The 27,661-nt window shown below is 32.8% G+C and overlaps 1 protein-coding gene across 2 annotated transcripts in view; it reads right to left on the bottom strand.

The window, feature by feature from the left end:
- LOC134691150 (myosin-IIIb-like) overlaps positions 1-24,297 on the bottom strand; it is a 67,870-nt gene extending 43,573 nt beyond the window's left edge. Inside the window, exons 1-10 of one of the 2 annotated variants that reach the window (XM_063551434.1) lie at positions 23,955-24,297; positions 23,684-23,859; positions 18,811-18,876; positions 17,221-17,359; positions 16,270-16,358; positions 13,782-13,896; positions 10,748-10,898; positions 6,270-6,387; positions 5,649-5,766; positions 1,962-2,033 (exon numbers count right to left, since the gene is read on the bottom strand). In XM_063551434.1, coding sequence (XP_063407504.1) covers positions 1,962-2,033; positions 5,649-5,766; positions 6,270-6,387; positions 10,748-10,898; positions 13,782-13,896; positions 16,270-16,358; positions 17,221-17,359; positions 18,811-18,876; positions 23,684-23,788 — 973 coding nt within the window. In that variant the 5' untranslated portion in view covers positions 23,789-23,859; positions 23,955-24,297. The remainder of the gene's footprint in view (positions 1-1,961; positions 2,034-5,648; positions 5,767-6,269; positions 6,388-10,747; positions 10,899-13,781; positions 13,897-16,269; positions 16,359-17,220; positions 17,360-18,810; positions 18,877-23,683; positions 23,860-23,954) is intronic. The other variant, XM_063551435.1, reaches the window with a different exon arrangement.
- Positions 24,298-27,661: the final 3,364 nt, after the last annotated feature.

The following is a 27,661-nucleotide window of genomic DNA, read 5'->3' as shown; positions in this document are numbered from 1 at the left end:
CTCTTTCTCTACAAAGAGGACACAACTCAATATATAATCTGTAACTTATCAATTCTTTCTCCTAAAAAAGGGGCACAAATCAATATTTAATTTGTAACTAAACTATTCTTTCTCCACCAGAGGGACACACTGAACTCAAGTATATAATCTGTATTAAACTTTACATTATCTTTCTCCTACAAAAGGGACACAACTCAATATTTAATTTGTAACTTTACTATTCTTTCTCATACAAAGGAACACAACTTAATATACAATATGTAACTTTACTATTCTTTCTCATACAAAGGGACACAACTCAATATTTAATTTGTAACTTTACTATTCTTTCTCATACAAAGGGACACAACTTAATATACAATATGTAACTTTACTATTCTTTCTCATACAAAGGGACACAACTTAATATAAAATCTGTAACTTTACTATTCTTTTTCATACAAAGGGACACAACTTAATATACAATATGTAACTTTACTATTCTTTCTCATACAAAGGGGCTCAACTCAATATAAAATCTGTAACTTTACTATTCTTTCTAATTCAAAGGGACACAACTCAATCAAAAAAGATGACAGAATAAATAAGAAGATGGGCAAATGACACAACTATCTATCCAAGTCACAATGTATAAAAAGTGAACAAGTATAGGTCAATGAATGGATATTTTCTTCCTTTATGTGTCCTGTTCTTACACTAAATTATTTGAATTGTTACAAATAGCTTATTTTTACTAGTATATATGTATAATTTGATAGGTGTGAAATACAGTCTTAAAGATAAAGTTACAGGATAAAGTTTTTTTAAGGAATACAATACCACATTGCTTGTTCATGGTAAGTTCATATTGTTCAGTAAGGTCTTAGTTTACAGTATTGTTTGTTATCTACATAAGCAGAATAGTTTGGCTTTTTTTTTGTTGTTTTGGTAGTCTCAGAATTAGAGTATGTAAAATAAATTCAAAGTTTTAAAGTTTAATAGACCTTTCAAATGTAATTAAGGTGGTATGGGTGTCTTTCGCCATCTTGGATTGTAAAAAACAGGGAATCTAAGGTCCATATTTTCTATCAAGTTAGCAAAATTTGATGCAGGAATGCAATATTTAATGTGAATTTTCATTTAAAAGAATCAATTTATAAGAATATAACTTAGAAATATTAAATTTTTACAAGTGCAGATTATTTTTGGTTGTTTTTATGAATATTTTCCTATTTTGTCTTTTAGCCGGAAAAAACGTACGGTGACCCTATCTTTTCTTTTGATATTCTAAAAGCATTGTCTGAAAGCTTTTTCTAATTTATTATACGATTCTATCATTTTGTTTAGTTTCTATTCACAAAATGGTGCTTTTTCCTGTATATAATGTATAATCCATACAAAATTTGTCAATTTGTCACAATCTGTAGCTTGAGAAAATGCGCGGTGACCTATCATTTTTATAACATTTTTGAACATGTATCAATAGATACTTCATTTTGACAAAGCATGAACAAATTCTATCATTTTTATTTTAGACTCCCATACCACCTTAAGAGCAGTAATTAAGGTGGTTACAACCAAAAAACTTCACCAAAATTCATTTGGCTTGTTCAATCTAAAATAAATTTTGATGAAATATTCAATTACACCCTCTGTTCAAATTTCAAAAAAAACTTGAACCACACACTTTTTCAGAAAAATTACAATGGATAAAGAGCAATTTGACAAACACTCATTTTAACCATAGAGAATCTTAACATTTCCGTATAACACAAGAAAGTGATTATTTAAAAAAAAAAACTGATTTTTACAGACTTATCTCCCTGTAGTGTTGTGTACCACCTTAAGGCATCACACAAAAAAATAACAGTGTATCTGACTAAAGAATTAAATGACAAGGGTAACGATCATTCCACTGTCAAGGTAAACAACCCAAATTGTAAAAAAAGCCTCCATATTCAGAGAATAGATCAAAACCTTACCTCTTACCCATGCTGTATTGGCCAACAACTTTGTTACTAGATCTTCTGGCTGTAAGGACAGTAATACTGAAGCTGTAAAGAAAAGAAAGATGATATAATTTGCATTATAATTTTTTGTCTATCTGATGAGTTAAGCCTTTTTCAACTGATTTTTATAGTTCGTTCTTATGTTGTACTGTTATACCACTGTCCCAGGTTAGGGGGAGGGTTGGGATCCTGCTAACATGTTAAACCCCGCCACATTATTTATGTATGTGTCTGTCCCAAGTCAGGAGCCTATAATTCAGTGGTTGTCGTTTGTTTAAGTGTTACATATTTGTTTTGTTTTTTCGTTCATTTTTTTAAATAAATAAGGCCGTTAGTTTTCTCGTTTGAATTGTTTTACATTGTTTTATCGAGGCCTTTTATAACTGACTATGCGGTATGGGCTTTGCTCATTGTTGAAGGCCATACGATTACCTGTAGCTGTTAATGTTTGTGTCATTTTGGTCTTTTGTGGATAGTTGTCTCATTGGCAATCAAACCACATCTTCTTTTTTTTGTATACACATGTATACAATTACTACAATAATATAAATTGATACTAGAGGCAGTTTAAGGAAATTCAATTCCCATATTGCCTAGTTTGGGGACCCTCAGCATGTTCATAACTTTTTTTCAAAATCATGGACGCACATCTATTTAATGTATTGTGAAGCTTAAAATGATGAATTCACAGCTATAGGTGTAATACCACCAAATCATGGTGCGTCACATCCTGTTGTGTATGAAAGTAGGCCTAAAAACATATTCCTTAAATTTGACAGTTGTAGAAAATAAACCCTGTATTTCAAAGCAATTAAATTTTTCTGAGTCATAAACGTATAAATGTATGTTGGGTGTCTAAAAGCATTATTCCTTATCTATTTGATGGTCTTATAAAATATTTTGGAAAGTTAAGGTTACATAGTTAGCAAAGCAGGTAAACAGTGTAAAAATTGGGTTGTTTACTTCCGGTGATGGTTACTTTCTTATATGCAATGAAATGTAGTGTGAAATTTTTGCTGTAGCACTGGGAAGGATTAAACTTTATTCATGCAAAGTATTGCTTTGGAGAAATAAAGGTAAATACTGTACAATTTTTTAACTAGAGGCTCTCAAGAGCCTGTATCGCTCACCTGATTCTACTTGGGTTTTTGAAATCATATAAAAAAATATAAAATTTGGCTAAAAGTGACAACACAACCTCATTTATAAGAAAAGGAACATGTTTAATTTCATTCAAAAGTCCCCCACTGGCGGCCATCTTGGATGACGGATCGGCTACAAAGTAACAACACTTGGTCAGCACCTCATAAGGAACATTCATGCCATGTTTGGTTTTATTCCATTCAGTGGTTCTCTAAAAGAAGTCATTTGTATGCATTTCCCATAGGGTCCTATGTTAAACTAAGTTCCCTGCTGGCGGCCATCTTGGATGATGGATCAGCTACAAAGTAACAACACTTGGTCAGCACCTCATAAGGAACATTCATGCAATGTTTGGTTTTATTCCATTCAGTGGTTCTCTAAAAGAAGTCATTTGTATGCATTTCCTTATAGGGTCCTATGTTAAACTAAGTCCCCCGCTGGCGGCAATCTTGGATAATGGATCGGCTACAAAGTAACAACACTTGGTCAGCACCACATTAGGAACATTCATGCCATGTTTGATTTCATTCCATTCAGTGGTTCTCTAAAAGAAGTCATTTGTATGCATTTCCCATAGGGTCCTATGTTAAACTAAGTCCCACGCTGGCGGCCATCTTGGATGATGGATCAGCTACAAAGTAACAACACTTGGTCAGCACCACATAAGGAACATTCATGCCATGTTTGGTTTCATTCCATTCAGTGGTTCACTAGAAGAAGTGATTTGTATGCATTTCCAATAGGGTCCTATGTTAAACTAAGTCCCCCGCTGGCTGCCTTCTTGGATAATGGATCAGCTACAAAGTAACAACACTTGGTCAGCACTCCATAAGGAACATTCATGCTATGTTTGGTTTCATTCCATTTAGTGGTTCTCTAGAAGAAGTCATTTGTATGCATTTCCCATAGGGTCCTATGTTAAACTAAGTCCCCCGCTGGCGGCCATCTTGGATGATGGATCGGCTAAAAAGTAACAACACTTGGTCAGCATCCCATAAGGAACATTCATGCTATGTTTGGTTTTATTCCATTCAGTGGTTCTCTAAAAGAAGTCATTTGTATGCATTTCCCATAGGGTCCTATGTTAAACTAAGTCCCCGGCTGGCGGCTATCTTGGATGATGGATCAGCAACAAAGTAACAACACTTGGTCAGCACCTCATAAGGAACATTCATGCCATGTTTGGTTTCATTCCATTCAGTGGTTCTCTAAAAGAAGTCATTTGTATGCATTTCCCATAGGGTCCTATGTTAAACTAAGTCCCCCGCTGGCGGCCATCTTGGATGATGGATCGGCTACAAAGTAACAACACTTGGTCAGCACCCCATAAGGAACATTCATGCTATGTTTGGTTTTATTCCATTCAGTGGTTCTCTAAAAGAAGTCATTTGTATGCATTTCCCATAGGGTCCTGTGTTAAACTAAGTCCCCTGCTGGCGGCCATCTTTGATGATGGATCGGCTACAAAGTAACAACACTTGGTCAGCACCACATAAGGAACATTCATGCCATGTTTGGTTTCATTCCATTCAGTGGTTCACTAAAAGAAGTCATTTGTATGCATTTCCAATAGGGTGCTATGTTAAACTAAGTCCCCGCTGGTGGCCATCTTGGATAATGGATCGGCTACAAAGTAACAACACTTGGTCAGCACTCCATAAGGAATGAATATTCATGCTATGTTTGGTTTCATTCCATTTAGTGGTTCTCTAGAAGAAGTCATTTGTATGCATTTCCCATAGGGTCCTATGTTAAACTAAGTCCCCCGCTGGCGGCCATCTTGGATGATGGATCGGCTACAAAGTAACAACACTTGGTCAGCACCCCATTAGGATAATTCATGCTATGTTTGGTTTTATTCCATTCAGTGGTTCTCTAAAAGAAGTCATTTGTATGCATTTCCCATAGGGTCCTATGTTAAACTAAGTCCCCGGCTGGCGGCCATCTTGGATGATGGATCGGCAACAAAGTAACAACACTTGGTCAGCACCTCATAAGGAACATTCATGCCATGTTTGGTTTCATTCCATTCAATGGTTCTCTAAAAGAAGTCATTTGTATGCATTTCCCATAGTGTCCTATGTTAAACTAAGTCCCCCGCTGGCGGCCATCTTGGATGATGGATCGGCTACAAAGTAACAACACTTGGTCAGCACCTCATAAGGAACATTCATGCCATGTTTGGTTCCATTCCATTCAGTGGTTCTCTAGAAGAAGTTCAAAATGTAAATTGTTAACGACGACGACGACGACGACGACGGACGACGGACGCCAAGTGGTGAGAAAAGCTCACTTGGCCCTTCGGGCCAGGTGAGCTAAAAAGTGCATTTAACAAAGATTAATAGGGGGAAATCAATGGTGGTAATACACCTATGCATACAATTCAATTTCTTATACTGTCCTCTACCACATTTCAGAAAAGTAAATAAGCAGCCATTATAATTAAAACAGAAAAATGCCTAATCTACACATATTTTAATTTTGTGGTTCTTAACCCTATCTTAGATCTGTACTAACCTGCATCAATCTCATTTTCATTGAGTATAATAACTTGTCCTGACTCTGGTTCCTGGACAAACTCTATGTTACACAGGTGTAGGATGCCAGACATAATGGCTAAAATCAAATCTACATCCTGAAATAAAAAAACTGCTTATATTACTAAATATATGGCTCTTTTTAAAATAAGTAAAGATGCATAATATAATCATCTTCCATTTCAATAAAAAATGTTTATTCATAAATGTTTATCTTACTATACAGTATTTGTTTTGCTCATATATAGTTGAAGGCCATAGGTCTTCCTATGTTAAATTCTACATCATTTGTCTCTGGTGATGAGTTGTCTCATCTATTTCTAAAATATTTTAATTCATCATTTCTAGATTACCCTGCATATTGAAGATTCTGAAAGTGCTTGAAACATTGATAGTGTAGGGATACAGGCATGTCTTCTATTGTTGTAGAGGCATACAAAACTAACAGTCTTTCAAGTGAAAGACATGATTCGAAAAATAGCCTATTGGCAAATTCATACCATATCCTCTAATTCTAATATTGCAAATGAAATATAATTGAAGGCACATGTTTTATAAGCATACTCTTAAGATACAAAATTTACAAGTCCATTATTCTAACCTGTTCTGAAAATCCTACAGCTTTCATTGTGTGTTTGATATCAACCATCATTTCATGATATCTTTGGTAGTCTTCATTACTGGTAAATACTGGTGTACCATCACCAGGGTCAACTAACCTGTTAATATAAATGTTCAATTTGATGTTAATATGTCATTAAAACAAAATTCTACAAGTAATTCAAAAGAATGATTGACATGGAGAGAGAATAATCTGTTCCAGAGGATCATTCCATCAAAAATTGATTTGATTGTGATTTTTTGTGTTTTAATACCACTTTTAAGCACCGCATTTAGGCTATTTTGTGGCAGCCAGTTTTTATTGGATAAGGAAGCCAGAGTGCCTGGAGAAAACCACTGATTTTCGATAGGAAAAATGACAATCCTAGTCAATTAAGATTGGAGTCCAGTGCAACATCACCAGCGAGATTCAAACTCACAACCTCAGTCTTTTCTGGCTTGTGATTACAGTGCGTAGTAACTATGAAGACCACTCGGCCACTGAGGTCCCCTCAAAATTTGAAAAGAATGCAAAGGAAAGGAGAGGAGTTTTATTTTTTAACACAGACCGTGGGCCATCTATGGTTATAAATGCATGAAATGTATGCAAACTTTCTCAAAATAAAAGAACTACTGTAAAAGCAGAAATTTTCGTGGGGGATTTAATTTCGTTTATTTCGTGGATAAGAATTATCCACGAAATTAAAACCCCAACGAAAATTTAACTGTAGATTTATATTATTTTATGATCTGACAACATCTTATTGACAATTATATAACTGATGAACATAAATGTGACCAGCCACGACATATCCAGGCTTATGGAGGTATCTAACGTCATTGTAATAAAAACGCCGTTAATTATATGTGACTAGCCACTTCCAGGCTTAGGAGGGAAAATTGTCTAAAAATTGCTTTTTTGTATATGTATGTAGAATATTCAGAAACAAAACAAACTCTCTGTCATGTTATTACATGTATGACATATTTGTTGTAATAGCAATGAAACGAGTCATTTCGAATAACGGTATGAAAATGAGACTGTTCTATGACGACTTTTATTTGTTTAGTTTAGTTTAAACATATTTATTTATAGTGGATTGGGAAACAAGTTTTGCAACTATATTAATCCCTTTCCACTTTGCAGGTGCGAGTGCTGCCTTGTAGCGGCATTATAGCCTACTCTTTTTCGAAATCTATTTTATTTGTTGAAGGCACATATATATAAAATACACAATTATTGTATTTATTGGCTCTTAGTGGTGTTCAATAGCGTATTTGAATAAAATTTAAAAAAAATAAATTTACTACAATACAAACAATTCTTAGCTCTATTTTAGAACATGTAATTTAAACTTGTTGAAATGAAGTTAATTTGAAATTTGTCAAAGAAAGCTTTAAGAATTCCCCCTTTTAATTTAGATTTATTATGCATGTCTCTAAACATACATGTAGTATGCGACGCGTAACAGTTTATAAGTAGATGTTCTCATATATGTATTTGATACGGTGCATTTATTATGGATATTTTTCAGACTTCATTTATGAAAGAAAGTCTTTAGAGCATTTTTGTTTTGTTTGTAGCTCAATTTAAAACATGTTATTTAAACTTGTTGAGATGAAGTTAGTTTAAAAGTTGTCCAACTAAGCTTTAAGAATTCCTTTTTTAATTTAGATTTATTATGCATGTCTCTAAACATAGTATGCGACGCGTAACAGTTTATAAGTAGGTGTTCTCTTATAAGCATTCAATGCGGTGCATTTATCATGGATTTATTTCAGACTTCATTTATGAAAGGAAATCTACAGAGCAGAAATTTGATTTTTTGTATATTAATTTAAAATGTAGATTCAAATATTTTTCATTTAAAACGATTAAGTCAAACTTCAAAACGTATATATGATGTATAGTTCGGTGTCCGCAAAAAAGAAGCCAAGGAATGTGTTTATCTTTTCTTCACAAATACGTTTTCATTGAATCTCGATATTTATCATGTTTATAATTTTTTAACAATGACAAGCAATATTTGATGAATAAAATTATTATGTAGTTAAAAAAAAATCAACAATGACGTTCTACCTCCATAAGCCTGCAAATGTCATGGCGGGTCACAAATGCATACATTAAAATAAAAATAGGTTAATTGATTAGACATCGATATTCAAAGGTTTTCTTTAAGTCAGATGATAATCCTAATACTTTGTTTGAACAGTAATTAGTAATGATCAATAACTGTCAATCAATGTCATTCAACAGTCTAATGCGTCTGTAATGCCCTCAAGTAGTAATATATTTATTAAACAATCATTGCCCTTGGATAAAACATCAAAGGTGTGTAAAAGCCCATATTAGCGTGTGCAGACTACACCACTTGATTAGTGCTCAATGTTACTATAAAATGCAATTATTGATTTTTCCCAACGGTGAAAGTTCAGATAAGTTTTATTGAATATTGTAAATTATAAAGTTACATTTACATAATTGTTTTCTAATCTTAAAATCCACGAAAATTAATCCACACGAACTTACTTTTGGATACAAAACCACGAAAATTTAACCCCACAAAAATTAATGTTTATACAGTATGTGTTTGGGGACTAAGGCTTGTGTTTTAAATGAAAATGGGCAAATGGAAAGACAGAAAGTTACAAGTGGTGTACGGTTAATGGTAACAATTAATACCAACTTATAGATTCTGAAAGAACATTTTTATATCTGATACAAATATCTGTAGGCAGATATCCCTGAAATTGTAATAAAATAAACTTGCATTTTTGTCCTTCCTAAAAAAATCTCAAAAACTTATGTAATTACAGTATTATTGATCTAAAAGAAACAGTGAGGGATAAAACATAGGAAAACAACCTCTAACTTCACTAATATTTCAAGACAGCACAAAAAGCATGGTATATATCATATTAACAAATTACAGATCTATTATAACAGTTAAAATTCGGCCAAAAATGCTATTGTCAATCTCAAATTGACAAAATACAAAACCATCTAGATACCATTTCTGTGGGCCCCGCTGACAATAACGTGGGGTAAATAAGTTGTATGGATAATCTGATATGAAGCATTATTTGAAGTTATTACATAGTCTCATGTGTGATTTTATTCTAAGATTTTAAGTTAAAACTGATAAGTATTCTCAACTTACTTTCATAGTATAATAGTGATATGACTGCATGATGTGAACTCATTGTTGACTACTCTAAGGTGACTTCTGGATATATGGATTGATGTTTGAACAATATGTTTAAAGGTGCTGCCCAATTGATATTTGTCACATATTTTTAGAATCATACCTTCAATATATTATGACCCACCAAGTATAAAGTATGAAATATTAACGGTTCTCGAGAGGTAGAGCGGACACAATTTGTTAAGAACAACGAACAGATGGACAGACCGACGGACTGACCTTTTGACCTAGGATGCATACATTATGACACATTCTCTGGTGTGGGTTAATATATATGTTAAGTTGAAAATGTTTGTCAGGTATAAAGTATGAAATAATAACAGCTGTCCTCTCAAAATATAGTGTGGATCAAATTTGTTAGCGATGGACAGACCAACAGACAGACACACCTTTGACCTAGGAAGTTGTACATACATCATGACACACCCTCTGGTGTTGGTTAACGGTTCTCAAGATATAGAGCGGACACGATCTTCTCCACAGGACACGGGGTTGTCAACTGAAACCAGTTTTTTTGACCTTGATCTTTGACCTAGGAAGTTGTACATACATCATGACACGCCCTCTGGTGGTGGTTAATAAACATGTTTAGTATTAAGTATAAAATCATAACGGTTATCTAGATGTGGAGCGGACACGATATTTACCACAGGACACAGGATTGTCAACTCAAACCAAAGTTTTTGACCTTGACCTTTGACCTAGGAAGTTGTACATACATCATGACACATCCTCTGGTGTTGGTTAAAATGGATGTCAAGTATAAACTTTGAAATCATAATGGTTCTCAAGATATAGAGCAGCCACGATCTTCACCACAGGACACAGGGTTGTCAACTTAAACCAAAGTTTTTTTACCTTAACCTTTGACCTAGGAAGTTGTACAAACATCATGACACCCCCTCTGGTGGTGGTAAATAAACATGTTAAGTATAAAGTACGAAATCATAATGGTTCTCTAGATATGGAGCGGACACAAAGTTAAAGTGTTACAGACGGACGGACGGACAGACTGATCACTATAGGGCGACTCGCCTAAAGGCTGGGTCCTAATTAAGACAACATTATGACAACCATGGTGTACATCATAATAATTTGTTTATATAATTACTAACTTGAAAGAAGACTTAAAAAAAATATTCTTAATGTTTAGATAATAATTGACATCAATACCCCTTTTGCTATTTATTCGAATCCAGAAAAGTTTTTAATTGTTCAACACTTTCAAACAAAATGAAGTTATCTGGGGCCCTGTGTAATCATTATTCTGTACCTGTATGATTCTGGTCTGTCTGCTAAGAAATATCTTTTCCTTTCATACTTATTCAATCCTGCTACCATACAGTAAAAAATATGGAAAGTTCTCTCCCTGTCTGATGTATGGACCAATCGACTTTTCTCTAACATATGTTCTGTCACTTTTGCTGGAAGTCAAATATTCAACTTTAAAAAATCAAATGAATAATACATTTTTGCACTAGCTGGACTAAATTTAATGACAAACTGATGAAATAAATTGTGTAAAATATTGATAGCTGTAGAATATCTTTAATGAGTACCCAAGAGAAAACGAAAACGGGATCGATCGGGATCCCAATGCAATCCCGGTGAAATTGTCGGGATAAGCCAGGATAAGCATCTGGAAGCGGGATCCCATTCGGGATAAATATCTGAAACTGGGATCGCATTCGGGATAACTGTCTGAAGCCGGGATTCCAGTATAGATGAAACGGGATAAATATCAGACACTGGGATCCCAATAGGAACTGTTTAAAGCCGGGATCCCAATCGGGAAAATTTTCTGATGCTGGGATCCCAGTCTAGTTAAAACGGGAAATTGTATGAACCATAATTAATTTATGTTGTTGAAAATATGCAAGTGTTTTGTTTGTGTATACGTATGTCTCTAATATTAAACATCAAGTATAGGTTATTGGTGTTAATTAACAATGTGTATGACACCAAAGCTGTCAGGTGAAGCCAATCACATTTAAGTGTCACATAATATCCAGTTTGACAGATATTTATAAGTCAGAAAAATGCTGAGATTTTCGCGATATAATGACAAGTCGTCCGAGGAAATGTCAACGGGTGTTTTGCCAGACAAGCTTCGGCGTTTCTAATGTTCCCCAAGTTCTCATAAGTGCGTTTCTATTAGTTTTCGTCCGGTATCAATGATAAGATAATGACTGACGTCGTAAAACGTTGGCCTCTTAACTTATGTAAAAAGTTAAAAAAAAAAATGATGACCACGTGCTTTGTTTTCAATTGTACTGAACAGTTCGACCCAAGAAAATACTGTCCTAAATAATGGAGCCACTATCTTATCCGCATGCACCAGATGCCGATTACTAAAGTATTCCTTTCTTATATTTAGTAAAAACTGGCCAGTAATTAATACTTTTATGCGATAACTTTAATTTATTTATAATACCGTTACGGAGACAGATCAACTTGGCCGATATAATTTGGGGCGAGATTGTCACGTCGACGTTTGTGTACTGGTAAAAACGTCATCAAAATTTGTTCACGCTGAATTATGGACATTGAGGACGAAGATGATGTTTTCAGATAAGTGCATTAATAATTTAATTAAACATGTGTATATGTGCATATAATGAATATAAATATAAATAATTGAGGAACTATGATTTGTATGGTTTTTATCTGAGCAAATCAACATCAGAAAGTCTTGAAAGCATAAACTGAAAATATATTCTGACTCAGACGTATTTATTTTTAACATATATACACTGAATAAACTTGTTAACTTGTCACATAACAGGCATAAATAGTAGGTATGTCAAAATTTAATTCAGTTGTGTCTATGTTTATTTGGTGAAAATAATAAGTCGCTAGTTATTTATCGTCAGGGGATAAAAAAAAGGGGGAAGGTAATTAATTTGCAAAAAGATTAAAATAACCTTCCGAGACTTCATAATTATTTGGACTAGCTTCCATTCTACTGTATTCTATAAATATTAACATGCAATAATATTTCTATTGAATTTGTTGCTTCAAAACGTATTGAACAAATGATTCTTTGTGGATTTTTTTCATACTTTTAGGGGATATACTGATCTTTTTAAATGGAGCTGCCGACGAAACAGATTGCATGCAGATATTCCAGTTACCATGATTTACTCAGCAACTTAAGTTGGACGTACAGACAGCAAATTAATTAACAGAAAGGAAAACATGACATGTATCCTTTTGCATAAATAACCCAGGAATCGGCTCAATCCCAGTGGCAGTGCAATTTGAATTGGTGCATGTATATCCTGCTGGTATTTATTTTTGGGATCCCGCTTTTTTTTCCGGGAATCCCAGTATATTTCCACTGGGATTAACATCGGGATCCCGCTTCTTTAACGGGAATCCCGAAATTTTATCCCAGTACATTACATCGGGATCCCGCTTATTTAGCGGGAATCCCGAAATTTTATCCCAGTGGGATCCCAATTGAATTCCCACAATATCCCAGTGGGATCCCAGTATATTTCAACCGGGATTTACATCGGAAATCCCGGACTTTTGGCGGGATTCCCGAAATTTTATCCCGGTGGAATTAGGTGGGATCCCACTTGGAATCCCATCAAAATTCCAGCTGGGATTCCAGTGGAATTCCAGATTTATTTTCTCTTGGGTAGCAGATATTTGTTCTTATGTTGCGATATAATTAGTCAGACCACTATTCCAGATTACAGAGGGTTGTGTGCTATTCAACATGCATAAACCTGAGCACCTCTGTGAGTTCCTGTTACATTGAGTCAGGAGTCTGTTGTTCAGTGATATTCATTTGTTCATTTCTGTCATAACTGTTTATTATAAATTGTTTTATTATAATCCAATAGTTTATATTGTACAAATTTAATCACATTTTCCATTAAGGAGCCTTTAAAAGCCTTTTAAAGCTGATTTATACAGTATGGTCATTGGGCTCTACTCTTTGTTGAAGGCCTAATATTATTCCACTTCATATTTACACTAGTGTATAATTATACACTGTGTATTTTATTTGTCTATGTTAATAATTATAACCCTTTTAGGTAATACCCTTACAGAGGGAACATGATTACAAAACAAAAACTTGGTTTTATCATACCCGTAGCCAGGGGGGTTCGTCCTGAAAACAAATAAGCACTGTTAAAGTCAATGTTCTGTTCGAATTGTGACTGTTAAATATGAGTTGGGGGATTGGAAATTCCTGGCAAAGGGCCTGTTTATCATAATGTATCAGACCAAGAGACCTAAAACACATGAAGCAGCCACTGTATTTGAAGACTGTTCTAAAAACGTTCACCTACCTCCTACGACTACACCAGTGTTCAGAAATTGTATTTCTATCAGTTTACCAAAGCGACTTGAGTTATCATTCATCACTGTGTGTGCATTACCAAAAGCTTCAAGAAGTGGATTCACCTGCAAAATAGTTGTTTCCTGTAGTTAAATAATCCTTCAAAAAGATTCAAAAGCTTAAATATGAATAAATGTACGGTCTGCATAAAAGACTACAAAAAAAACCCAGCATTTTCTGTCATGAAATAGAAGTTCCTTCATAATATAAGTTAAAATAGGAAGAAACATTCAGTAACATTATTTCCACTAGAACAATAAGCTGCCTTACTGAGCGTAGCTAGATATGCAAACAAAGGTCAAACTCTTGAACAGTTTGGACAAAAATGGACACATTATTCAAGATTGATACAGGTCTAAATTTGGATTGTAATTAAATATTTAACATAGTATAGGTTAATTCTGAATAAATGTAGTCACAGAACTTGAAATTGGTTGTATGAATTGAATTTATATTCAATTTAAGATTTCTTGCTGTTGTGCAATACGTACACTGTGCTAAGTAAATCTGTTGTCAGACTACAAAAAAAAATTCAATGAATTATCAGTGTCATATTAGAAACTTATGAAAATCCAAAAAGATTTCAAGCTTACTTTAGATATAAACAATTTACCAAAGTTTCATGAGAATTGCTGACAGCAATTTTGAGTTATTGTCTGAAAACTGGAAAATCTCCCCTTTTTTAATAATTCAAACACCATAACTCAGAAATGTACAATTTATAACAGTTTAAAGGGAGCTCAATTTAATATACTGTATATAAACATTTCATCAAAGTTTCATATATAACAACTGCTGAAATTATTGTTGATTTTTTGTCAGAAAACCAGGAACAAAAATCCCCCTTTTTTTATGAATAAAACACATAAAATCATAAAGGATTAATTCCGGTAAAGACTGATTTTGGCCTCAAATTTCACGTTCATCTGACGAAAGATTTTGACCACTTTTTAAACACTTGAGTGTCTATTTTATTTGATTCAATTTGTGTATGTGAAAGATTTTAACTGATTTAGTCATTAAAACGACACGATTCAAGCTCAAATATGAACAATCTACCAAATATGCCGAAAAATGTCATTTTTCAGATGGTTTTTGTCAAAAATGAAAGTAGCCACATCCGTGTTCATCCTCAACCTTAAAAATGTTATGTATTATTATCAAATACAACTTCCATTTCAATATTTAGGATGAACACAAATCACTTTCGTTTTGCACGGAAATTAACCGTCTAAAATTTAACTAAAATGCTAGAATTGTGAAGATTTCAGTAATTCAGCAAGACTTAATGGTGCTAGTACCTGATATATGTGCATTGTATTGTCAAAAACAGCCCATATCTATGTAGCAGAAGCATTCAACGGTCAAAAAAATAAATTATATTTTACATTTTTACAATTTTGTAAAACTGCTATATTTTGGGGCCAAAAAGGGGTCTTACTGAACCTACTCCTTTATAAAAATCAAAAGGGAGCTCATGTCAATAGATATGAACAATTCACCAAAATAATTTGCAAGTTGGTGAAAGTATTCTTGAGTTATTATCCAAAAACTTGAAAATCACCCCTTTTTTAATGAATAAAACACCATTACTCAGAAATGTAAAAATCTAAAATTAAAGAAAAACAAAAAAGAGCTCATGTATGTTAATGTTTGACATGTTGATAACAGACAGACAGACAGACGGACAGACAGACGAACAGACTACAGTGTACCATAATACGTCCCTTAAACAGGCTTATAAAAACTGTAGTATTAAAATGTTCATAATGATATAATGGATGTAGAATATTTGTTCGAACAAAAACAATAAATTATATCAAGGCATTGTTTAGAACATAGTTTTGAAGGGAACTTCTGTAAGGCAGAACAAATATACATTGACACTTATAGCATGTATAAAGGTCAACAAAATAATGACTGATTCCTAATGATATATTATGTAAAACTTTGAATCATTCAGAGTCTAAAAAACAGTATAGATTGAACAGATCAAGCTATCATTGTGTAGTACGATAAAAGTCTTTTTGATTCTGTAAAATAACATCTTAATATTATGTTTTTTATTTGATGTTTTGCAATTCGAAGTTTTTTCAGTCTTGAGATAATTTCTCAGTATTGTTTTCAATTTGAATATTTTATATTCAACTTAATTATTACCAAAGCAATGCAGATCAAACTGAAATAAAAAAAAAAAACATGGAGAAAGTTGCATGGAGAACTTTTATTAATGTTTGCTCTGATAATATCTGATATAAAATGTACAGTATTTATTTCACATTATTTTAAAATCTGCACTATTGAGTGCATAAAATATAGAGATGTTGTATGGTTGCAAATGACACAACTATCCATCCCAATCTACAACTTTTTCATATTAAATATTTGACTTAGTTGTAGTACGTAAAAGTAACTGAGCAGATAGAACATTTCTTTACCTCTTTTATTTGTTCTACTAAGTTTGAAGAGGCTGACTTTGAGATTCTGACAAGCTGAGCCACAACCATCTTGGTAGATTCTGTTTTACCTATTAAATATAATATTTATAAATTTTTTTCACATAAAAGATGGTTTTCAAGTCTATTTTTATACATATATATATCTGAACCTTTCATCTGTTGTCTCCATGTACAGTAAATTTGGATATTTTTGTGATGTTTCTATTTACAGTGAAAATTATATTTGAAGATACGTCATATTCTCAAAATAATAAAAACTCACATTTCAAATTTATAAGTGTTATTGTATGAAGCATTTTCAGTAAACACCACAATAAAGGTTGGATTTTTTTCCATTGTTCAAAAGCAATGAAAATTTAACGCAATTTCTGAAATTACATTATATAAATGCCATTGATTCAATAGCAAGCTGTGACAATGAAACTGATGATTTCTTTACTTGTTCTCATTGATCAGCAAGATTGGTGTATTTTGTTATCATTAGTTTGTGTTTCAGCGCTGTTCCAATCATACATGGAACCCACAGAAAGCACTTTGAAATATGGGGTACCCAAGTATGCTGTTTTGAACAGTGAACATTGTGGAAGGATAAATGATATATTCAAAAACTGCCTCTCTTAGCCAGGTCAACTTTACAAGTTCAAAAGTGTTTGAACCTTGGTCATGTTGGTTTCTTAATTTATCAACAAAGACTAAATGAAGATTTTAATTTGGTAAATCTTATAAATATGTTTAAAGGTATGATGACCTTACACAAGCTAGTACCTGTTTTGAAAATTGTATACTTCATGACAATTTTTTATTTCATTATTCCTGTATGTGTGTCTGTTTGATATTTTGTAATTGTTTGTTATATTTCATTGTATTTCATGAGGGAAGAACTGTGTAACCCTCTTTAAATAAAGAATTATTATTATTATAGTAAATTACCTGCCCCTGATTCTCCACTAACTAACATACATTGACTCACACCAGATTTCATCAAGCATTTGTACGCCTTTGTTGCCAGGGCATATATATGTGGTGGCATATCACTAAGTAACTTGAGGTTGCCATAATCTTGCCCAATCTGCAAAATATAATTTAAAATAATTTAAATTGGTTAAGGTGCTTAATGTCTGAATTTTAGCACAGTTTGAACTTGTCAGAAAATAAAACAGTACCTTTTCAGCATATGTGAACAGTCCAGTAAGTTTTCAGTATTTGTTAGACCTTTGTAAATGTGGAGAAAGTGCTTCAGCATTTACAGATCTTAAAATTTGGTTCAGTATGCATTCAGCTAGGGTCCAGAACCTATTCAGCAATATTCAACAAAAAATCAGAAATTCTATGTCATAATTAAGGGTCAATTCGCCGTTTCAAATCTAATGCATCCTGGGTAGTATTTTCAAAAGCTTACACTTAAGCATTTTGATTGGTTTAAAACGTAATAAACAATGACGTAACGTTATTTTCACTTTAGGGTACGAAAACAATGAAATTACCCATGATGCTTTAGATTCTGAAACGGCCAATTCCCAAATGATCTTAAGTTCAGATGATAATTTTTGAAGACAGAGTTATGTATAGCTAGGTGCCATCCCAAATTTAAAATAAATGTCAGATAATTTCTGGTCTGAAGTCTGCATTTAATTCAATGGTTTTCTTTGGTTTCTGTTTGACATTTTTTGTATGTGTTACCATGGTAATGAATCAGTTAATTAAATAAAATTATGCTATTTTAAATGTTCAACAGAGTTTCTTATTTCTCAGATGGAATCTTTTCACCTATTGGCTTCTCAGTCTGTATGTGTATTTGGAAAATTCTATAATTGGCCTTGGTATAAACCCAATGACTTATTTCTCTATAAATTTTTAATCTGATCACAGAAATCTAAAAAGAAAAGTTTTATTATCATGTCATAAAATCCATGAAATTGACAGTAATAAACATGATAAATCTAAAATCAATAGTCAAAATATATTGAGGTAATCTCAGGAAAATTCTTCACCTGAGCAGGTGCTTACAGGTGTTTGTAGACTTTTTAAGTATGTTTACACAAACTTTATCAATATTATCATACCAAGGTGTATAATATCACCAGATCTGTGTATTGTTTCAAGTCAATCTTATGTCAATGTAAATAATCGTTAAACTGATAAAAAGATCATCATCAAAACTGGTGGTGGAAAATTATATAACTGTCAAAAGCCAATCTGGAATGCCATGATTTTTAATAGGTAGATTGTTTCAAAGGTGCTTGGGGAAGCCCTTCCCCCTCTTTTTTCATTTTTTTTTGCCATGTAATTATAAATGTGTAAATTGTTTTTAAGTAAAAATTTTTTGGATATTTTATCTTATTTCCAATTATTTAGTATGGCAGTGTTCTTGTTCTTTTCCATCAGATATTATAATAACAGTATTTTATAAATTTTGACTTTCTATAATATATACATAATATACAAATTGTAGTACCGAAATTATAAAATTTTACCCTCGATTATTATAGAGGGTTAAAATTTATAAAACATTTATCTTACCTGATCTCCATAAATATTCAATGAAGCATATGGGTTTACAGATACCAAAATATCTCCAATATATGTCTGGAATAAAAAGAGGATTTTACAATCTTACATTGTCATTGTCAATAAGTTAAGATTAAGATTTCTATAGAAAAGTCTCTATTTTGACAAAAATTCAAGAAATGTACATGGATATGAAACATTGCACTTGAATATCAAACATTATCAATGGTATTTTACTGGTGCTTGATTAATTGCAATTTATCACTCTGGATCCTTCATATGGAGCAGGACCTGGTTACCCTACTAGAGCACCTCAGATCACCCCCTTTTTTGTGGGATTCATGTTGCAGGGGTGGATCCAGCTATTTTAAAAAGGGGGGTCCTAACCCAGGACAAAGGGGGGGGGGGGGGGGTTCCAACTACATGTCCCCATTCAAATGCATTGATCGTCCAAAAAAAGGGGGGGTACCAACCCCCAGACCCCCCCCCCCTCTGGATCCTATGTTGCCTGGGATAGCTTGTCTTTGTTTTCTTTGTTGTATATTGTTTACTGTTTATTGCCTTTTGTGGTCGTTTTCATGGTTTGCCTGTCAGTGTGTTTTCAACGTGAGTGTGAAAGTTCCTTTGGTACATTTCGCCTTTCTTTAAAACTTGTTTTAAACTTAAGCATGTTAAGTCAATTAGTTTCATCATAGTTTTATACAAAATATATACAGAATTAATCGCTATATAAATGCAGTTATTGCAGGCTTTTACACTTCCAAGTGATTACTGATGCACACATGCACATGATGCATGACATGATTAAAGTGAAATGCACCTGATGCATTTTGTATATATCAGAAAATTAAAAACTTGATCTTCAGTAAAAAGTGTTTACTTATTTCATTGGTTGCAATGAATTACATTGAATTCCAAGTGAAACAAAAACTGATAATTTGGCATTGTCAATTAACACATAGATAATGTTCGAACAAACCAAATTAATAAGAACGCAAGGAAGAAGATAAATTAAGTTCTTTACATGTCTTCTACTTTAAATTTTAAAAAGCCATTTGCAAATGCAATAAAAAGAATAAATAATCAAAGAATTCAAATATCACAAAATATTCAACTGTGACAGAACAACACTGATAATCAAATCATGCGGTACATGCATTTATAAATGAAATAATTCGTTGCTTGGTCACATTGTCACTCCTTCAATATTTTTCTCTATTTGAATTCTTCGATTATTCAATAATTAAATAATTTTTTCAACCAAGCAAAATAAACAAAAAGCTAAATTTTGTTTGATACTGTCCACTCAGTTAAACACTGTTAAAATCACCTATTACAGTCATGACAGTGTAGATTGTGGATATGTATTGTCCAATACAATACATGATACAATACAATGGTTTATACCTGAGGGGGGCATCTCACAGTTTTTCCCAACTTTAAAAGTTTATTTTTACGATTGTTACAGAGATGTTGACTACCTTTAGTGGAAAATCATTGGAGATAATAGCCCAGATTCCTGACCTAAATAATTGTAACAGGTCACTGACGAAGCGTCTTTTAAGGAGGCAATTTGAGCTAGAAAAACACACAAATGGTTGATACTTTTTTCGTATAAAATGATAAAGATAATTATTTCAGTAACTATTGAATAGAATTAAATAGTCATAGCATGTCATTAGTAGTTTAGTTCATATTAAGTACATTTTGTAAGTAAGTTACTGATATTTTGCATGAAACAAATAAGACAACTTCTGTTTGCATAAAACAGACTATAAAACGTTTAATCCTGATCGATGCAAATGTTTGCACCTGTCATGCCTGTCCTAATTCAGGAATCTGATGAACAGTAGTTGTCATTTCAGTTAATGTAATTTATATATGTGTTTCTTGTTTCTCCTTTTTTATATAGAGTAGACCGTCCCGTTTGAATGGTTTTACTCTAGTAATTTAGGTGCCCTTTATAGCTTGTTGTTCGGCGTGAGCCAAGGCTCCGTTTTGAAGGCCGTACATTGACCATGTTGACCTATAATGGTTTACTTTTTTTTAAATTGTTATTTGGATGGAGAGTTGTCTCACACCACATCTTCCATATATATATATCTATCAAAAAAAACTTTTTTGGCTATGCTTTTTGAATATTTCCAAAAACATGTACTAAATTTTGTCTGCAATCAGCAATGATCAGATTATTGTGTAAACAACATGAACTATGCCATTTTAGCCAAAGGTCCAGATGAAACTTAATTTTAATGTCATTACATGATTATTCACTAAATTTCATACAAATTTGTAAAAAAGCAAAGTACAAAACATTTTTCAATTTTTTAGATGTTTTTTGTTCATTGTGAAACTGCCACCCTTTTTTTTCCAACAAAAAAAGTGTTTTTCTACATTTTCTACATGTGGCACTATTTCAATGTATTTTCAACATTTCAGACAATTACCCTCATCCTTTTCCTGGAACATGAGACTACAGATAACCCTGATATCAGCCTGAATGTCCTTGATCAGTGTCAAAGAGACTATAATATTCAATGTTTGACCCCAGAATGTTTTGATGTGATATGATCAAAAGATATTGCTTTACATAAAGTGCATATCAAACATTGGTTAATTTTCATTGCAGCTGTTACATAACATGCACATGATGCATAAGATATTGACTTTAGAGTATGCTATTTCCAGTTTGCTGTCACAGATAACCAGGTAGATATATCTCGCAAGTCTCTGTTGAAGGTGGAAGATACATGTAACTAGGACAGAGGGGGATTTAAGGAGGTGTTCAGGGGGTCAGGTCCCCCTTTTAGAGTTTCATATATAATGTCATGAATGCATATAATTTTTACAACTTCATGTATTTCTCTAAACATTGCTTTGCTATTAAGGGGTCCTTTTTTTTAAATTATGGATCCACACCTGTTGGAAAAGAGGGGAGTAAATAAGGGATATGCTTGAAAAGTTCTTCAGCATTTCTGTGGGACATTAATAGATTTCCATTATCTGAGTTCAAAACATTTAATATAAATGATTTCGAAACGTCAAGATTTTCTTGAATTAAAAGCCAACTTATTTTGCATGTCTTGGATGCTGTTAAGCATTTTACAGTTTTAACAAGTTTTTTTTTTTTTTTAGTAAAAGTCTTTTCTCAAAGTGTCTCTGCACTAAAGTGAGAAAGCAGTGATGAATCCAAAAGGAGGGTTATGGGGGGTGGAACCCACTTTTTTCTTTGGACGATCAATGCATTTGATTGGTGACATATGGTTGTCACACACACCCCCCCCCCCCCCCCCACACCTTTCTCCTGGGTTGGGACACACACACCCTTTTTAAAATGGTTGGATCTGCCCCTGCAAAGGACTGATACTTTCAAGGTTTGGGCATCTCTGTGTATAAGAATGCATAAATCTAAAACAAGTCATAATAATTTGAGTAAATATATATATTATCATTTATATAGTTGGGTTAATTTTTTAAATATTTAAATACTTTAAAATTCTTTGGATATTATCATGATTACTGGAATGCGATCAGGACAGGTACATGCAACCTTAGACTCTTTAATGCTATTCATGTGTTATAGTCTCAGATTTTATCATTTGATGTTTTAAAAAAATCAGTCCACCTCGTTGTTGTCTCTGAAGCCTTAAATAAGTTCAATCTTTACCCGTTTCTAGTTATCTGGTACAATAGCACTGAAAATAACCCGAAATGTGTCACGATTTGGTGTTACCCTTTCAAAATAAATAAAATGTGTGTTGTTAGTCAGCATTTCAGAAATTTAAATACTCTACATATCATAAATGACTTTTAAATGACCTGGTGTTTAAAGACACAATGTGTGAAGGAAATAACATGATATAATGCTACATTTAAAACCTCTGGGGCTCTCAAATAGAAACATTCTATTTAAATGTAGTTTTCCCAATAACAATAAATGAAGCTATATTTTCACCCAAGGGGCTGAAAAAGGTGTTAAATCAAAAATGTAAATAAGATTTAACTTTTGACCAAAAGGATTGCAGTGGCGGATCCAGGAATTTTCATAAGTGGGGGCCCACTGACTGCTTAAGAGAGGCCCGCACCAGTCATGCTTCAGAGATTCCCTATATAATTCTGAATTGTATTAACGTTTCACAACAAGCACAAGCTGCACATGTTTGGGGTAATAAATATATATATTATCATGTATTTTGTGATCTCACAAGAACATGAAGAATAATTGTTTTAATCATCAACATGATCAATGTTCAACTGTTGTGACATTGAAACATCACATCTGCACCCTCATTATGTGTTTTTATCAAAGGAAATCTCCAACATTTATTTCCTTCCTTCAATATATCTAATTGTGTTGATATTAACAAACAAAAAAATAATACACATTTATCCAAATATTATTGGAGCCATGACTTACAAATGCAGTTTATTCGATCATTGACTATCAGTTACCAATACTATAATATTTTTTTTTTCTGATTTTGCTATTTAATTTAGCTTTAACAGACATGTATCTAGTAGGCCACAAGAAATTTGATAATTATGGCTATTGCATTATGTTAATATTATTACCTACATCTATAAAAATTGTGCTATATTTGGTCATATTTCAAAGCTGAGTTTCTTTGCTTTAAATGCTAGCTGCTATTGAAATCAAATTGAACTGTATTGCAAAAAAAGTTTTAAAACAGTTTTCTCTGAAATAGGCCATACAGTGACCTATAAAATTTGGTTAATTTCTTTTTTATGTTGGTATTCTTGTGGAGAGTTGTATCATTGGCAATCATACCACATCTTATTTTTAATATTACTTTGCGTATTGAATATTACATCCATCATAATTGTTTTATGGTGTTTAGATAAAAATATAGATAAAACTACTTACGTAAATAATATTACGTTCATACCGTTTCTTCAATTCGTGAAGAATAACTTGGTCTTCAAGATCAGTCAGCTTTGCTAGGTCGTCTATACCTTTGACCTTTGCCATTCTCAAGGACGTTGCATATGCTCAAATCAAATTATTCATGTTGTTCAAACTGCATGCGTGCGTGCGACTGTCTGCAAAAATTAAGGATTGTCAATTATGTATGTTCTTTAAAATGCATGTAAAAGATGATGTATATGATCCAATTCATTATCCAATTTAAACTTACGTAGAAACTTCATATTTGCTCTTCAATCTAAGCCGAAAAGTAAACGTTCCACAATTATTCAAAATCACGAATGTTTAATAACAAACGGCCTGACTGTCCCACGGTGTAAAAGTTACGTTAACAAATGTATTTTAAAAAACCTTTGAATGTACCACATGTGTACAGCATAATAGTCCATCCGATCTATGTTTCAAAGTAATTCTTTAATTTCTTTTACTTTTAGCCACTATTGTTAAATCATCTTTTATCAATTGTTTAAACTTCTGATTGCTACTTCCTTGTGGTAAACGATAGCCCATGTGGTATTGATTACTAACAATTGAACATGTAAAGTGTACAGATAAACTTTTCAATTGATTTATTACAGGTCAATCTTTAGGACGTTTTCAATATATCTATAACACAGGCACTTTTTTATACTTGTATTGATAGTAAACCCCATATTGACAGAAACAAGTGCCTGTGATCTATAATACTAAAATAACGAAGTCCAATTTGTCAGCCGTCATCACGTGAAAACGATGAATCAAAGAATTCAACTTTATATATAACTAATATAGTACAACGCTGTTGATTAAAAATTACACCACTCCAGACCCTTTTGTTTTCAACATAATTAATATTGCAAGTAATTAAGAAGTTCCGGGTCGAATCCGATACCGATACCAATAGTATATTCACCTTTTACCTATTACCTTATCTGTACGTTCCGCATCTGACAGGCGCACCACCAAACGCTGTATTTAGGATTTAGCTATATACACGGGTCGTAATCACAGGGTTGACACTACTAAATTCAATCATTGTCACATTGTTCCCGATTGTAATATTTTAATCAGTATGACTTTCTAAGATGACAATACGAATAATAAAAATCTGGACTTAAAATAAGGCGTAAAGGTACAGCATGTACAGTTTTTAATTTGTTAGCCGGAATGACGCAAAACAGCGAATCAAAGAATTCAACTTTATTTATAACTCATAAAGGACAATGCTGTTGATTAAAAAATAGTCCTTTCCAGGCCCTTTTGTTTTCCAAATAAAATTAATTATACCAATAATTGATAAGTTCCAGGTCGACGGGTTCAAACAGAAAGATGTTGAAAGCAGAGAAAACTGTGCATCTAATAATCGGCATTACTTTATCAGATGACAATACCAATATTAAAATAAGGCTTACGCATAGTTATATTCTTTAATTCAGTCACAGACCCGCGATATCACGGGTGTGTTCTAGTATATTTGATATATATTTGACGGCTTTATCTGTAAAATTCACCTTGTACCGTCAATGTAATTGTGCATCGAGATATGCATATATGAAAATGGAACATATTCACAAGGAACGAAATAAAACTTTAATGTTTATAGCGAGATGGATTCGAAATTTGGCGAAATTTCAATTTTTAACCAACAACGAATTGTGTTATCAAATTTGAAATTGTTTTTCACTCCAAAACTAGGATGTGGCAGGATAGTCATTCAACATGTTCAAGAAGAAGCACAAACGATTCGAAAGTGACTGCCTGAAAAATGTTGTTTTCTTCGCCACTTGTTTCGAAGATTTCAAATTTCAAAAAAGAAGAAAAAGAACAAGAAGAAGATCTAATTTTCAGTCATGAACGGACAATTCAAAACTTGTTCGACATGTTCAAATCAAATGCGCTTAATTTATATATTTTTTGTGTGTTTTTTATTTGTAATCATTCTGTCATCTTTAAATCCTACTTTTCTATACGACCAATAACAGTTTACCGTTTAGAAATTATGTAGACCCTCTTTAGTATTGAAAATAATAATAGGGGGTAAAAATGTATAACATTGCAAAAAAACGTATGGAAACGGCCAGGACATATAAAACAAGTGAAAATAAGTAATATTACAGAATATATTAACAACGTCTACCCCCCCCCCCCAAAAAAAAAATAAAAAAATTACGACTAACACAAAAAGGGCGATCCACGCCAGTAGCGCCTGCTGTTAAAACTTATAAACGAACAGATTTTATACACTTCCAAAATTATAAAGTTTAACGGTGTAAACTATGAGAAAGTTTTTACTTGTATACAAATAAAGTAAACCTATGAAACAGTTATTTTATTAGGTATAACAGAAAATATTATTACTATCACCAAAAGGAAATAACGAGAACCCTATATCTACGATCAGACTGAGAGAGAGCAGAGTGTACAGTAAAATAACCAAAAAAACGGCCATGAGAACAAACATAGGAGGGGGGTCAGGATCAAGGTCATTGTGAAAATAAACAATATGCCTTTGTAAACCCTTAGAGTGCCATGTGAACAGAATTTAAAATAAATAACCATCCCAAAACATAACGAAAATACGTATTTTACTCATAAATAAGATGAGGATATAAGCTGTACAAAAGGGAACTATGTATAATAATGTATATATACATATTTTTTTTTTTAAATACGAAGGTCTCTCAACAGGCGAAAAGGAATATTCCTCCAGAAAAAAGCGCCGTCCCTTTGCTACCCATCCTCCCTGAATCAGTTCTTATGGATTCAAGTCAATGCTTGGAACGAATTTGTATGTACATGGAATGTAAATTGTTTTACATTGTCTTATCGGGGCCTTTTATAGCTGACTATGCGGTATGGGCTTTGCTCATTGTTGAAGGCCGTAGGGTGACCTATAGTTGTTAATGTTTGTGTCATTTTGGTCTCTTGTGGATAGTTGTCTCATTGGCAATCATACCACATCTTCTTTTTTATATAATCAGAGTGCAAACGACCACAGAACAGGATAGGCATGACACGGTACAATTAAAAATATATATTTGTGGCAATAATTATATCAATTAAAAGATCTTAATTACAAACGTGTTATACAGACAACGTTATTTAAATTACTGATAAGTTTACTTAGCTGAAGATTAAACCTTTAAATTTAAATTATTTTGATGTACTCAAGGTTTAAATACAATGTTTAGTTAGCGCTCTTTATATTTGAACTACACTGGTAAAAAACAACCTTCTCAAAGTTTGTTTGTAATATTGAATATTTGATCAGGGAAAAATTATTCATTATTAGCAAAATTAAGGATGTATTGGTCCGCCGATTCTTAAAATTTTTACTTCCGTATACAAAAAAAATTAGGACCAACCTTACGACTTGCTATGATTGATGTGCATGCACTGAGTAATTGAAGCACGCATGCTTGGCCTGTTTTAAATATAAAAATAAGGGAATGTGGTAATATTGCGAGCGAGACACCTGTACTAAGACACCATAGTCTAAAGCAACGGTATGTCACATGGCGGCCTTCAAACTTGAACAAACCTTTACCGTATCGTATAGTGAGTCATTAAAGGTCGCATCAGGGGGGGAAAAGATAGAACAAACAGCATATAATTTAAAACAAAATAATCAAAGAGAAATAAATACTGGAATGGCAGACAGCATCCAATAGAAAGTTTGATAGTGTACATATTTCATGCATGTTCAGGACGTCAATACCACGAATGGAAATAAAAATAGACATATACATGATATAGTTCAACATAAGATAAAACACATGTATAAAAACAACATGACTTGTATAAATAAGCTATGGTGAAATTTTGATTTAATATATAAAAAAGTAATTAAAACAAATAATTGTGACCCGCCATGACATTTGCAGGCTTATGGAGGTAGAACGTCATTGTTAGAAAAATTATAAACATGATAAATATCGA

This window comes from Mytilus trossulus, chromosome 11 (genome assembly GCF_036588685.1).
Source record: "Mytilus trossulus isolate FHL-02 chromosome 11, PNRI_Mtr1.1.1.hap1, whole genome shotgun sequence".
NCBI classification, from domain to species: Eukaryota; Metazoa; Mollusca; class Bivalvia; order Mytilida; family Mytilidae; genus Mytilus; species Mytilus trossulus.
The sequence above is the reverse complement of the archived record's forward strand: the minus strand, read 5'-3'. Positions and strand labels throughout refer to the sequence as shown.